A 14,504-nucleotide genomic window follows, 5' to 3' on the forward strand; every position below is an offset into this window, starting at 1 on the left:
AGAGAGAGAGAGAGAGAGAGAGAGAGAGAGAGAGAGAGAGAGAGAGACAGAAAGACAGACAGAAAGACAGACAGACTCAGAGAGATAGAAGGAAAGGGCCAGAAAAACAGAGAGGCAGAAATGGGAAGGGAGAGACAGAAAGAGACAAAGACAGAGAGACAGAGAGAGGAAGAGACCAGAAGGAAGGACAGAGACTGGGAGAGACAGAGGGAACTATAGCAGGGTTAAAGAGACAAAGACAGAAACAGAAAGAAAAGCTGACTTGCCCCTACTAGCACATTGGACATGCTCAGGAGCCTGGGGACAAGTGAGAAGCAGCTGCAGACCTGAGAAGGAGGTTTTTGTCCCACTTCCTCACTGAATGCATCATTGTGTATTAGGATAATTACCACTAGAGTAGTAATATGACTGACAGTAATAATCGGCTTCATCCTCAGGCTGGACGTTGCTGATGGACAGGACTCTATTGGCCCCAGAGGCAGAGCCTGAGAAGCGCTCAGAGATCCCATCGGCCTTTCCTACACCTCCACTGCTGCCAACATACAGGATATACCGAGGAGCCTTTCCTGGGCTCTGCTGGTGCCAATAAACATCATGACCACTGTACCTACCACTCAGGGTGCAGGCAAGTCTGGCTGTGCTCCCCGGGGATGCAGAGACAGAGGGAGGTTGAGTCAGCTACAGCTGTGATAGAGAGCCTGCAAACAGAGAAACTCATTAATGACAGAAAGAAAACTAGAAGGTGCTTTGAGATCCTCATGAGAAGCAAGAACAGGGCTGGAGGAGGAGAAAAGGGGAGTTCTGGGAGTCGTCCTGACCTGAGCAGAAGGTGAGCAGTAGCAGGCTAATAATAGGCCAAGCCATGGTGAGAGGACCCCAAAAGCTCAGCTCCCCAAAGAGCTCACAGCTAAGCCTGGCCACTCTCAGCTCCCTCTTATCCTCTCCTGGTTACCATGTGATGGTGGCTGCAGGGCAGGTGGGGATTGATGCAAATCTGGGCCTGGTCCATCCTCCTCTAGACCATACCTCCTCTCTCGTGTCTAGGGGGGCAGACCTTCACAGAGGGGGGTCTTTGGGGTAACTTGGCCCAGCTCAGCTGAGACGTCAACCAGGCGTGATCTCAGGGATCAGAGAAGCCACAATCATAGCCAGCTAGGCTCATCCCCCCAACACCTCCAGGCCCTCACTGCATGCCCAGGACCAGTCTCACAGCGTCCCCTGGTGGCTACAGGACCTATATCCAGCCTACTAGGAGGCAGGCCTCAGGGACCCATCAGGCAGAGGAAGGTCCCTGCTGCCTTTTCTGTTCCTCCCACCCAAAGGTGGAGCCTCCCTTGAGCCACAGCCTAAGGCATCCAGAGCAGCCCCTGTCCTCAGCCCATTCCCTGGCCTGGGCTCTTGAACTCATCACACTTTGCTGGCAGAGGCAGTGATTTAGGCCCGGGTTCCAGGGCTAGAAATCTTGACCTCTCACTGGGCAAAGGTTCTCCTTCCCAGGCCATAGAACCTTTCCAGAGCCCAGCCCCTGCCTGCTGTCCCATCCCAGCCTGGTGGTGCTCCTAGACCTACAGGAAACTCTGCTCTTTGGACCAGGCCAGCCTGTCCTGTCTACCATCCTCATGGAGCTCCACAGGCCTAGCTTGGCTGAGCTTCCAGACCTTCTTGGCTCCCTCCCCACACCCAGCCAATCAATGGACCAATGAAGCATCTATTTGGTCCTCTCCTATGTCTCAGGCATTGTGCTTGGCCATAGGAACAGCAGGATGACATCCCGTACCTCCCTGCCTCACAGAGGCCATCCTGGGGGGATCACCATCTCCTGGTACCTCACAGTCACAAGGGCTTAACCTGCTTCCCTGGCTGATACTTGGGCAGCCCCTGACTGGCATTCATATGGGGGGTTTTTGCAGGCTCTCAGCTAAGTCTCAGGTTTCTTGGCCTTCTTCCCTCCCATTTGATGTCTCCTTCCTCCTACAGTGACTCTAAATGCATCAGATCAACTCATCATTTCCTAGATCCAAAGTCTCTCCTACAGGGTAAGTGCAGTAGGGTGAATCTGAACTGTCATAAATAGGAAAAGACAAACCCAACACTAAGGGAAAACCCCAGAACCCACAGAGAAAATAAAGACTCTTCAGGGAATGAGGGAGGTGGGATGAAGGTCCTCACATCCTTGTCCAGCGCTGGCTTTCCTGGTCAGGAGCCTCTAGACTGGACACATGGTCCTTTGGGTCCTACCCCATTACCTGGACAACATTGTCACCTGTGTGTAAGATTTAAATTCATATCGATAACTCCAAGTATTAATTTATAAAGTTTATTAAGAACCAGTTGAAGTAGAAGAAAACAAAAATAGAAGTTCAAAGCCTAATATTCTAACTAAAGTAAGACCATGTAGGTAAATCCTCCAGGCTGGCCCCCAGGCAGCTTCAGCAGTCGTTTTCAGGGAAAGAGAGTGACAGAGGCAGAGTCACACCAGCATTCATACTAAGTACAGTCAGTGTTCACTCACAGCATAAGAATTCAAATGGGATGCTGGGTAAACGAGTCCTGGGGAGCAAATACTATCCATACACGTGATAGGGTCAAGGTGGCTCAGAGCATGTAGGTGAGTCCTCACTAGCTATTGTCTGCAGGTCCCAAGTCCCTGACCCTCCCAGGGGAAATCCTCCTCAGCACCAGGAACTTCCCATTTGGATGGAGTCAGTTATGGGTCTTGTAAAAATGGGACCAGTTAACAATGATGTCTCAGCGGGCTCCAAACCCTGGCTGCCAAACCACTAGCAAGGGGGAGGGGAGTGAGTGGATGGAATTCTACCTCCTCCCCCTCCCTTGGCAGTTGAAACCCCTGAGAACTGTTTTTAACAGAATCCATCTCAGTCCAGAAATGGTGACTATCTGACTTAGCTTTCACAGGGCTAAATTGGCTGGCAAAAAGGGAATAATCTCACATAAATTGGCAGCTTTCACTGTTAGAGGCTTATTCCCTAAGCCCAGAATAGATAAAGTGCTCAGGATGTCTTCAAGCAATTTTCTTGCTCACTGAATCTCAACTACTCTCAGGATCTGCCTAGATGAAGATTTGGCTTAGGTAATGTATGAAATTGGGTTTATATAGCCTGAAATACAACACCTCACTTGTACACACTTAACAAGAATAAGGATTTATTAATTCAGGGAAACTGGGAAGGACAGAAAGGTTTAGGGTTGAGGTTGAGGTAAAATCAATCTATGATCTTCAAGGTGCTGTCAGAGTAGCTATTCCCTCAGAGGGAAAAAGCCTCTGGATAAAACCATTTTTCCCTAAACTATCTCCTAAAATCAAATAAAGACAAGTCCAGGATGATAGCGATAGTCTTGATTGTAGATCTGTAGTTGATTAGGGTTAGCTGGGACACTGCATACAAGGTTTTGTCACAGTGCTCACAGCTTTAGGAAAACCAGTCTAGATAAAGTCTGTATGGAGTATAAAGCAAAATCCACCTTGCTCTCTGAGTTAGAGATAAGCTAAGCTACTGAGAAGAAATAATCCTACCCCTTTCCAGCCACCCAGCTCCCTCTGTCCCCCAAAGAATGATCTTGCCAAGCTGGGTGTCCTTCTTTTTAAACCCACATTCTTAACTGCCCCAACTGCCCCCTCTCCTGGAGTTCTGAGTGTACTGTGGAGTTCTGTGAGGCAGTTCACCCCACCTAAGATTATTCATGTTACAGTCTCCCTCTTGCTCAAGCTTCAGTGGCCAAGGGAGCTTTCCCAGCCTCCAGTAGAAGTGATAAAGGACAGCCTCAGGGCTGGTGAACAGTAAAGAATGCTCATAGACAGCCTGAAGAATGAGATGAAGAGAGTGAGAGACAGAGACTTACATGGGAAGAGAGGAGGGGACCCATATGAAGGGATGATGCCAAAGTGGAGGGAGAGCAGATCCTTGGCTATTCTCAGAAGTCAGACCATGGTGGCACCCTGGGGGCCCAGAGGATAGAATTCTGGAACTGAAATAGAGATCTGAGTTTGAATGCTCCTGCAGACACTGAAATGTTGTGTGACTTTACCCATGTCACTGAACCCCTATCTGCCTCAGTCTCCTTATCTATCAAATGGGCATTATAACAACTTCCATATCCCAAAGTCATTTTGAGAATCAATGAATATTATACTTGTAATGCTTTGCAATATTATACTTGTAATGCTGTAAGGGATCACATATGTGTTTATTCTTATTGAATTCTTATAGTTCTTGTTTTTCTTTTTTATAATTATGTCACCTCCCTCTGCAGTCATCAGTCGCTTTAGATCATGACTAAAAGGTTTGGACCAAATATGCCACCTGTGGTGCCTGCCTGTCTCCTGTAATGATTAAAATTAAGTCAAGAGACTGACTCAGGGGTAAGAAGATGATGATATCAGGCTGGTGGGTCAGACCAGCATCAAACCCCACAAAGTGATCCAGGGCTTAATGAACATATTCTGAGGAGCTCATTATTCAGCTTCTCCATTTATCATCCCAAGACAGCTTTAATTGGTGAGAGCTAATGAAGAGGAGGTCCAGCAGCCTCTACTCCCCTGTCCAGGCCCACATCTTGGGGGCACACACAGGAGAAGAGCCCTTGGTCCCTTCACTGATTAACCAAGTTCTGTTAAGAAAGGAAGGCATTCCTGGGGATTTCCAGGGAAAAAGAAATTGCACAAACCAGCAGACCAGATGGTGTCTCTGATGCAGGCTCTAGATACAGGAATTGACACTCATTCTCCCACATATATGGATTTATGTGATATATGAAAAATGAACAGTAACAATTTCCCCCTCCCATTCTTGGGGAAATTATGCCTCAATTTCACAAATATGATGACTATATATTACGTGGAAAGGTTTACCTAGGATGCTGGGGTCTTTTTCAACATAATATTTAAAATGAATGTTAAATGCCTGGCAAAGCAGTGATGGGGGCACCCCTCACAAGTAGTCATTAATGGGGTATCCTCCCTTCTGGCGTAAGAATCCTGCAAGTAAACAAAACATGGGAAAGACATGAAAGCTATTGATGATCCAATCTCCACTATCCAGACAATTATGTCCAAGGACCCAAAGTCCCATGATGCAGCAGACTGATGTTGGTGGTCCTCGGTTATTGCTGTCATCATCTTCGGCCATCTGCCATCATGCTGGAAGAGTTCCTCTGCTGATCATCTTCTCCTCTCCAGGGTCACTGATCCCCTCTTTCCCTAAATTCCTTTCAGAAATAGATGCTAATGCAATTCAGCATATCCACTAAAAATGTGTATTGTCAGTAGCTGGGTCAGAGAGTGAGAGCGACCTTGAGCCTCAGGATTCTAATGTTCTTCTTAAGGGAGATCTGGGGATGGAGCTCTGCACTAGAGAATCCACGTTACTTAAACTTTTGGCTGTTGTGCTTCTCTCTTCCTAATTCCTGCTTTCGAAAACTGTCCATAACAAAGTGACAGAAGCAAAGCTGAGACTTTCCCAATGTGTTTCCAGCTTTGCATTAGAGCCTGCTCAGAGCCTTAGAAATGATTAGAAACAAATCTGATACTGACACGTCTATATGGAATCATCTGGTCTTTGTAGCTTTCTTAGGAAACTTTCCCTTCCTTTATTCTCTCACTTCCATTATTTATTATTACTTTAATCCTCTTCAATTCTCATTCTCAGTCCCTCCTGGAGAATCTCCTCCTCCCTCAGGAGCCTCACGCAGCTTGTCTCTTGGCAAACGTGAGGCTTCTGTTCTGAAAGAGATGGTAACTGGCATGAATCCACCCAAGAGATGCTTCATCCTTTCTGTTAGAACAAGAGATATGTGATGGGGATCATGACAAGCTGGGCAGAAAAGATCAAGAATATCAAGGGAAATAATGAAAAAAAAAACATGAAGGAAGGTGGCTTAGCAGTACCAGATATTAAACTATACTATAAAGCAGTTGTCATCAAAACAATATGGCACTGGCTAAGAGACTGAAGGAAGGATCAGTGGAATAGACTTGGAATAAGTGACATCAGCAAAACTGTCCACGATAACTCCACAGAGCCCAACTTTGGGGACAAAAATCTACTATTTCACAAAAACTGTTGGGAAAATTGGAAAAAAAAATATGGGAGAGATTAGGTTTAGATCAACATCTCACACCCTACACCAAGATAAATTCATAAAGGGTGAATGACTTGAATATAAAGAATGAAATTATAAGAAAATTAGGTGAACATAGAATAGTATACCTCTGAGATATGTGGGAAAGGGAAAATTTTAAAACCAAGCAAGAGTTAGAAAAAATTACAAATGTAAAATAAATAATTTTGATTATATTAAATTAAAAAGCTTTTGTATAAACAAAAAACTATGCAACCAAAATCAGAAGGGTAACAACAAACTGGGAAAAAATCTTTATAACAAAACATTCTGACAGAGGATTGAGCAACTGTAAAGATCATGCAGCCTGGGAGTTTGGTGCTCTGCTATTGGTTTAGGCAGGGAATCAGGGTTTCAACAGTGTCTTGGTCCCAGGTTCAGAATCAGGAACAGTAGATGAGGGGTAAGCGGGTTTGCTTTTGGCTTGAACCAGTACTCCTTGGTGATGCCTCCTGCAGGCTGTGCTCTCCTCTCACCCCAGTGAAGAAGAGTTGTTTGTCAATCTTTCAACTTGTTCTCTTCATGGTCCTTGCATCACTTCATTTCCTTGTTGGTTCTTTCACTCCAGTACTCTTTCTGAGGCACTGTTTTAAGGTTGGAGAGAGGATTCTCATGGTGGTTCAAGCTTTCCCAGATTCTACTCTGCCATCTCTACTCTGCACCCTACTGTCTCCTAGTGGCATTTTAAAGGATATTATGTGTCACAAAGGTATAATATTGGAGTGAGGGGACAGGGCACTTGGATGGGTGGTTGTTCCTGAAGGATACTGAGGTCCTGTTATACAGCTCCAGATACCTAACTGTGTCTTTCTGTGGAGCCCAGAAGAGCCTAACTTTGGACAACCAGCAGATATGTTCTGCACTGCTTCCACCCTTCCATGTTCTGCTCTGGATCAATCGATGAGGATCTCCTGAAGGACCACCTTGAAGTCAAGTCCCCTGGCAAGGACAGGGTCATTGATTACTCTCATATGCTTCTCCATTTCTATCTGAATTCTCCAGGACTCTATCATCCATTATGGGCTGATAGAGTGCTGGTCCTTTGAGACTATCGTTACCGATTTCCCACCCAGCAACACTCTGCTTGGACTTTATTGACTTCTGTTATATTGAGACTCTGGGAGCTGAGAGTTCCACCGTTGATTGACAGTTGAAGACCATTAGACCTCAGAATGTTCCCAGAGGCCATGAGGACAGGGGAGAAACCGGTTGGCCAGAGGGGTATAAATACCCTGGCAGCCCCTGACAAAGGGTCTTTCATTTCCCTTGGATTTGAGATCTGTAATCCCTGGTCTATTGGGATCTGAGGCTTCCTTGGCTCAACCTTGCAAGAACTCCTGTCTGAACATCATTGACATTTGCCAACCGGTATCCGGACTGTGGATCCTCTTATTCTTTCTGTCTCCTTACAAGGCCACAAAGGAACTAAAAGGTACATTTAGCCTGTTTAACCCATCCTATTCAGATGTGGAGTGTATTCTTGATGAATTTTTCACCCCTAGTGAAAAAAAAAAAAAGATTTATTGATGAAACTAGGAACAATGCAAATTTAGTAGATTGGCCAAGGGATGACTCTGCAATAGACTTGAGTTCACCTGTTAATGTGAGAGAATTGATAAAATGCATACAGATCTATTGGAGGCCATAAAAATTCATGGCAAAAGGCCAAATGGATGGAATAAATTTGAAGGGATGAGGCAAACTGAGGATGAGCACCCGAGTTTCTTCCTAGACTGGTTGATTGAGAACTCTGAAAATCTCCTAGGTTTCAATAGGGACGAGGCAGATGAAGCATTACCCCACATAAAGAGGCAATTCATAAAGGGAACTAGTGTGCCTATTCAGGTGTATTTCAGGCAAAGTTGTCCACAGTGGGAGGAGTTGTCACTGGAAAAAGAAATAAGAAAACATGCTATATATATATATATATTATATATATATATATATATGAGTCTAAACAGAAAGAACAGCAGATTAGACATGAGCTGGACTCAGAGAAAGTGAGGACAATTCAGGAGTTAAAACAGGAATTGAAGGAAGCACGGAGACACCAAGACCGAGAAGAGTTTAAAAATTATGCTTTACAAATCACCAAGAATACATAATTTAAACCAAAAAATAATTATTATAATCAAAAGAAGTCCAACAATTCAGTTCCTAAATGTTTCTTGTGCAATAAGCCAGGTCATCTGATAAGACAATGTAGATTCAGGAAACAAATTGATTTTAATAAGGATAGGACTGATACTTATAAGAAAACTTATGTCAACAGCAATTGGGCAAGGAAATCTCAAAAGTCACAAGCTTGTTGTCAACATGATTATAAAAAATCAAATCAGCCATCTCTAGGTGAAATGGAAAAATTTTTGAAATTAGGAGAAAGACCAAGAAGTACACAATGAAGGTTAATCTGTAATACATACCAAACAAGAGAAAATACAAATAGAGAGAGCAAAAAGCTGAAAGGAAAGAATGAGGCTCAAATAGTAATGATAGACATTGATGAGGGAAATCAATATACCACACTAGAGAAAAGACAAAAGTCCACTGCTGAGATAGAGATGGAAAATGAATTGAGAGACTTATATAGAGATAAATTCTTCTCTGGTGGAAAGCATTGAATTTTCACAGACTTCAAAGGAAGAAGTGAAAGAAATTGACAAGAGCCTCGTTACAAGTGATTCATACTTTGAACTAGGCAGTCAGAGTAACATTGTTGCAAATAGCCAATCGCTAGCTATGTTGGACAATGTGAGAAGCTGACGGGAAAGACTTGGTAACATGGCCAAGCTTTGAGAGAAGTGCTTTGCCAGGGAGAAAGAAGTAACTTCACTTAATTTAACACACGATATCAAAATGGAGGACGAGAGAGAAACACTGTTGCAGACTCCAACCTCTAGCTCAGGGAGCATCATAACAACAGAAAAAGGGATACATTCCTGCATAAACCCTGAGGCTGAGAGTTTCAAGCCTAGAAACAATGTAGCGAGCACCGTGATTTCAAAGCGGCCAGCAAGAGGAAAATTTGAGAAAATGGAGGACACTTTGAAATCGAGGCTCACAGAGGCAGGCTTACCCGTGAACATCTACAGCTTAGAAAATACCACACACACAGGGCTGAGACCTCAAGTCCTGGTGAGAGGGAAGGACAATACATCTAATCCTGCCCGGGTACCATGAATGGAGACTTACAATGCCCTGCAGTGGAGGGGAAAACAGACAAAATTCAAACTGTTGTCCAAGAGAAGCCATTTTGTACTCTAGGCACAGAAGACGAACAGCTAGGGGGAGGGGCAGAATCAGATATCAAAGAGGAACTGCATATGGAGGCGCATTTACAGGAAGTGAATTCATCATTAGACTACAGTATATCTCCTAATAGAGAGGCATTAAGTTCTGAAACCATTACTGCCCTGCCACTGAGAGAAGAGAAACAGATATTACCTTTACATAACAATAACAATAAAGAACCATTGATCACAATTCAAATCAATGATGAATATATAAATGGGATAATTGATACAGGAGCAGATATAAGTTGTTTAAAGAATCTCCCTAGAGATTATGAGATGCTTGGATCAGTCATAGCAAAAGGAGCATCAGGCATACCCCAAACTGCACCAAAATTTCAGCCAAAATGGTGAAGTTGGGACCCATAGAATTCGACCATCAATTCTTGTTATTACCATCTTGTCCAAACAATCTCATAGGCAGAGATATCTTATGTAAATTATCCACAACAATCTATTACCAGCCAAATGGGGAAATATATTTGCATCTTCACAAAAGGTCATTGAAACATCATCCCAACCTGTGCTTAGACAGGATAGCAGAAGATCACACAATCTTAGTACTGGATCAAGACAACATCTATAAGATTCCAGATACGCTACCCATAGGAGTCTGGGCTGGTAGTTCCTCAGACTTAGGTAGGATCCTATCTGCTAAGCCAGTTAAGATAAAGTTGAAAGGAGGAATGTCACCACCTAGAATTCCTCAATTTAAATTAAGCAAGGAGGCAGTGGCAGGAATAAGACGGATAATTCAAAGCCTATTAGATCAAGGCATACTAGTACATGGATGTTCAAAATTTAATACTCCTACCTTACCAATAAAAAAGGCAAAATTAGACGCTAATAGTAACACCCAGTGGAGAATGGTACAAGATCTTAGGGCAATAAATTCATATGTGGAACAAATCCATGCGGTTATTCCAAGTCCATCACAAATAATTGCAGGAATTACACCAAACTCAAAATGATTAATCTTTCCAATGCATACTTCAGTATCCCAATCCACAAGGAAAGCCAAAGATTATTTGCTTTCACCTGGGAAAATAAGACTTTAAAATGGAGTCGTCTTCCACAGGGTTTCATAAAAAGTGGGGGTATCTTCTGCCAAATATTACAAAAAGATCTTGAATCCATATCATTCACTGCAAGCAAATTGGTGCATTATGTAGATGACATCCTGCTAATGTCACCAACTGGGAATATCTGTCAAAGAGATAGCATTCATCTCATAGAAGAACTGTATAGGAGAGGACACAAAATATCCAGAAATAAAGTCCAGTGGATCAAAGATAAATTGAGTTTTTAGGTTTCACATTGCAAGGTGGAACTAGGAGTATAACAAAAAAGAGAATCAAAGACATACAAAGACTCAGCTTACCTAAGACCAAAAAGCAATTAAGAGCAATAATTGACATGACCAGTTTCTGTAGACAGTGGATTCCTGGATTTTCTCTAATATCAAAGCCTTTAACAGAGTTAACCAGGAAAGACATCAAAGAAACACTGAAGCTGACAAAGGAACATAAGCATGCCATTGAGAAGCTGAAGAGAGCAATTCTATCTTCTCCTGCATTAGGCATTCCAGATGACAACAAAATTTTTCACCTGTTTATCTATGAAGATAAAGGAATTGGCTGTGCAGTGCTCACACAATACTTAGGAAGCAACTTGAGACCTATTGCATAATACAGTTCAATGCTCGATCCAGTTATCCAAGGAATAGTTTCCTGTTTAAATATTATTGCTATTGAGGTTCTGAACGGTAGGAAAAGTTCTAAGCTAGTCCTGGGAGGGGAGCTAAGATTGTATTGCCAGCACCAACTTGAAACCATGCTGAAGAATGCAAATCTGCAAGCTTTTACATCACAACATCTCTCCCAGTACCAAGCAATTTTGTTAACAAATGAGAACTTGACCTTCCATAAATGTAAACCCATTAATCCAGCAACTCTTATCCCTGAATTACCGCTAAAAGGGGATAGCCTTCACAGTTATAGTGATATGCTAGAAATAGTGCAAAAGGCTAAAGAAGATCTTTGCAATATTCCTATGGAAGGAGCTGGTCTTACACTTTTCTGTGATGGCTCGAGTTACCAACATAATGGGTAAAGAGTTTCAGGAGCAGCAGTCACTACCCAAAATGAAACCCTATGGTATGCATCACTTGGGCCAGACATCATGGCACAAGGAGCAGAAATCTATGCATTAACACGAGCTCTCCAAATTGCTAAAAACCAGGCTGTGGACAGACATCAGTGCAAAGTATGCAGCTAGATTTGGACCAAAAGCTATATTTCACTTAGCCTTAGTGGATAAAGATGAATTACTACAAGCTTACTCACAAAAGGAAGTGGAATATTGGCAGAGAAACCTTGGAGCCAATCTAGTTAATGTAATATGGATGTCTTTCTCTGGAAAACCATTTTTGCCAAAATTACTGCACCATACTGCTTGTGCAGCAATTCACAGAAAAGGCCATTATGGAGTTTTATGAATTGTGGATACAATTCGCAAAAGCTGGATCGCTATAGGTGTGACAACAGAAGCCAAACTTGTGTGTGACAGTTACATAGTGTGCCAACAGTATAACAAGGCTATAGTTAAGAACAAAGCCTATGGAGGAAAACCCCTAGCATTCACACCGTTTGAATGCTTGCAAATAGATTATGTCACAATACCAAGATGTCAAAAATATAGGTACATACTAGTGATAGTGGACAAGCTGACAAAATGGCCAGGGGCATTCCCAGCCAAGAAAAATGATGTAGCTTTCATAGCAAAGATGCTTCTGAGGGAGATAATTCCAAGATTCTCTATTCCAGCAGTCATATCATCTGACCCTTGTAGTCACTTTGTAAACTCTATTCTAAAGCAAATCTATCAGGTGCTAGCAATTAAGAGACATCTATGTTCTATCTATCGATCTCAGTCATCAGGAGCTGTGGAACAAACTAATCAATCTTTGAAATCAATGATTGGGAAGCTGTGTACGGAAAGCCATCTTAAATGGTCAGATGTTTTACCTAAGGCGCTTTTCTACATGAGAAGTCAGCCCAATAGTCAAACACACTTGGTCACAGTTTGAACTATTGTATGGACAGCAACCGTGGGTAGGAAAAGCTCCACGAGACACTAATTACCTATCACATCTAGGAACTGAGTGTAGAATCGATGAGTATATAACCTTATTGAAAGAGAGATTAGATGAATTGCAAAAGTTATCTTTAATACAGCAGAGTTCCACTTGACTTTAGCCTACATGATTATCAACCTGGAGATAAAGTTTATATCAGAAATTTCACAAGAAGATCAGTGTTAGAACCAAAATGGTATGGACCACATGAAATAATCTTAGTTACACCTACCTCTGTAAAAATCAAGGAAAAAGAGGCATGGTATCACTATTCCCACTTAAAAAAGACCTCAGTGAAGCCAAGACCTCATCAAAACATTCAGCCTCAAATGCAAGAAACAGAATCTCATCCAAAAATTCAACCTCAAACACAAGAAGCAGAATCTGACATAGAAATAGAACATCAAAGCAAAAGATCACACTTAGAAACAAAGCCTCGAACAGGAAAACACCAAAAAACAGGTCAATATCAAGAACATGACACTCAAATCATTGATTTAGATCACACAAATGCCTCATTCACTCATAAAGATCAACAGTTAAACCTATCAGAAATCAGCAGTGGTGAAAGAGAAGATACTGAATATTAGACTGAGCATTACACATATTACATCAAAGACAAGTGCAAACACAAAATCTCATAAAAAGAAATTTTGTGGCAACACAAAATTTAACATGACATCACACAGTCACACATTGGTTCCTGATCCAGGGATTCTTCAATCAAGTTGACAACTGAGAAGATGGGTATCCAGCAAAGGAGGAGATGAGATCCCGAACATTCTAGAGTTCCAGAGACATCAGGACATCAGGACCAGTGCAAGGACAACAAGAGACATTGTACTATGGACTGTACGAGGACCTGAACTATAACAACACCTGTGACTTGGACATCATCACCTGGAGAATCACAAGGAGAGAAGATCAGCAAATGAAGATTAGGTTTGAATAGGTGCAAGGTTTTCACATTCAGACACTAATCACAAGGGAAATGCAAAACTACGATGCATGCAACAGAACATAAGTTGATTGGCAGAGGGATTCTGAAGAAGAAGAGTATAAACCCAAACAGTAAATGTTAGGTCATGAGTCCAACACATAGTCACAATAAAGTCACATCACAGGTACATAATGTAAATAAATGTATATAGTTGAAAATAAACTACAGTGACCCAAATGAACAAGAGAACTAAGATTCCTTGCAAGGTCTAAAGTACTCATTTCATAGGAACATCACATGAAAACCTTGTACATATGTAATATTTTACTAACATGTATAACATAAGTCTACTAACCCGTAGGGAAAGAGTAGATGCAGGGAAGTTCAATTCTAGATAGCATAGGGTCAGTGTAAAATAGTTATAAATGTTCAAATAGAATTGTTAAAAAGAATGTTAGACAAATATTGTATAGTGTAGTTTAGTTAGGGATGAAACTAATTGACTAATACATTAACTATAGTGTAAGAATTACTGACAAACTAATCCTCCTAACAGTAGATTAGGGAATAGAAAATATTAGAATTTATTGTGAATTAGGAATGTTATTTGAAGTTAGTATTAGAAATATAAACAAAGCTATTACAAATTTCATTAATTTGAAGTAAGAAACAACATAGATAATTATTCTTAAATTTTCTGATAATGTTTACATGTTATACTCATGTTCAAATGATGTGTTTATGAAAATGTTGTATCCAAACCCCATATTTTCCCAGAAAACCCTATCCTAAACCTTTTGTCATTAGCTCTAGGCTAGATAGATAAGGCATTAGATAAGATAGGATTTATTATTTTGGGAAGGGTGGTTAATGGGATAGAAACACATAGTTAAGAATAGTATAGAGTAGAGATCATCCATGGATAAGATCAGCTGGAAATTTACAGGTTGAAATTTCCAAAAACAAATGGCATTCATGTTATATTGAAACTCTGGGAGCT

General features: G+C 41.7%; 1 protein-coding gene across 1 annotated transcript in view; it reads right to left on the reverse strand.

Annotated features, from left to right (window-relative positions):
- Positions 1-864, reverse strand: part of LOC123245883 (immunoglobulin lambda-1 light chain-like) — a 1,010,762-nt gene extending 1,009,898 nt beyond the window's left edge. The window contains 2 exon segments of the mRNA XM_044674873.1: positions 390-698; positions 819-864. Of these exon segments, the coding sequence (XP_044530808.1) occupies positions 390-698; positions 819-864 (355 nt within the window).
- Positions 865-14,504: the final 13,640 nt, after the last annotated feature.

This window comes from Gracilinanus agilis, chromosome 1 (genome assembly GCF_016433145.1).
Source record: "Gracilinanus agilis isolate LMUSP501 chromosome 1, AgileGrace, whole genome shotgun sequence".
Classification (NCBI taxonomy): Eukaryota; Metazoa; Chordata; class Mammalia; order Didelphimorphia; family Didelphidae; genus Gracilinanus; species Gracilinanus agilis.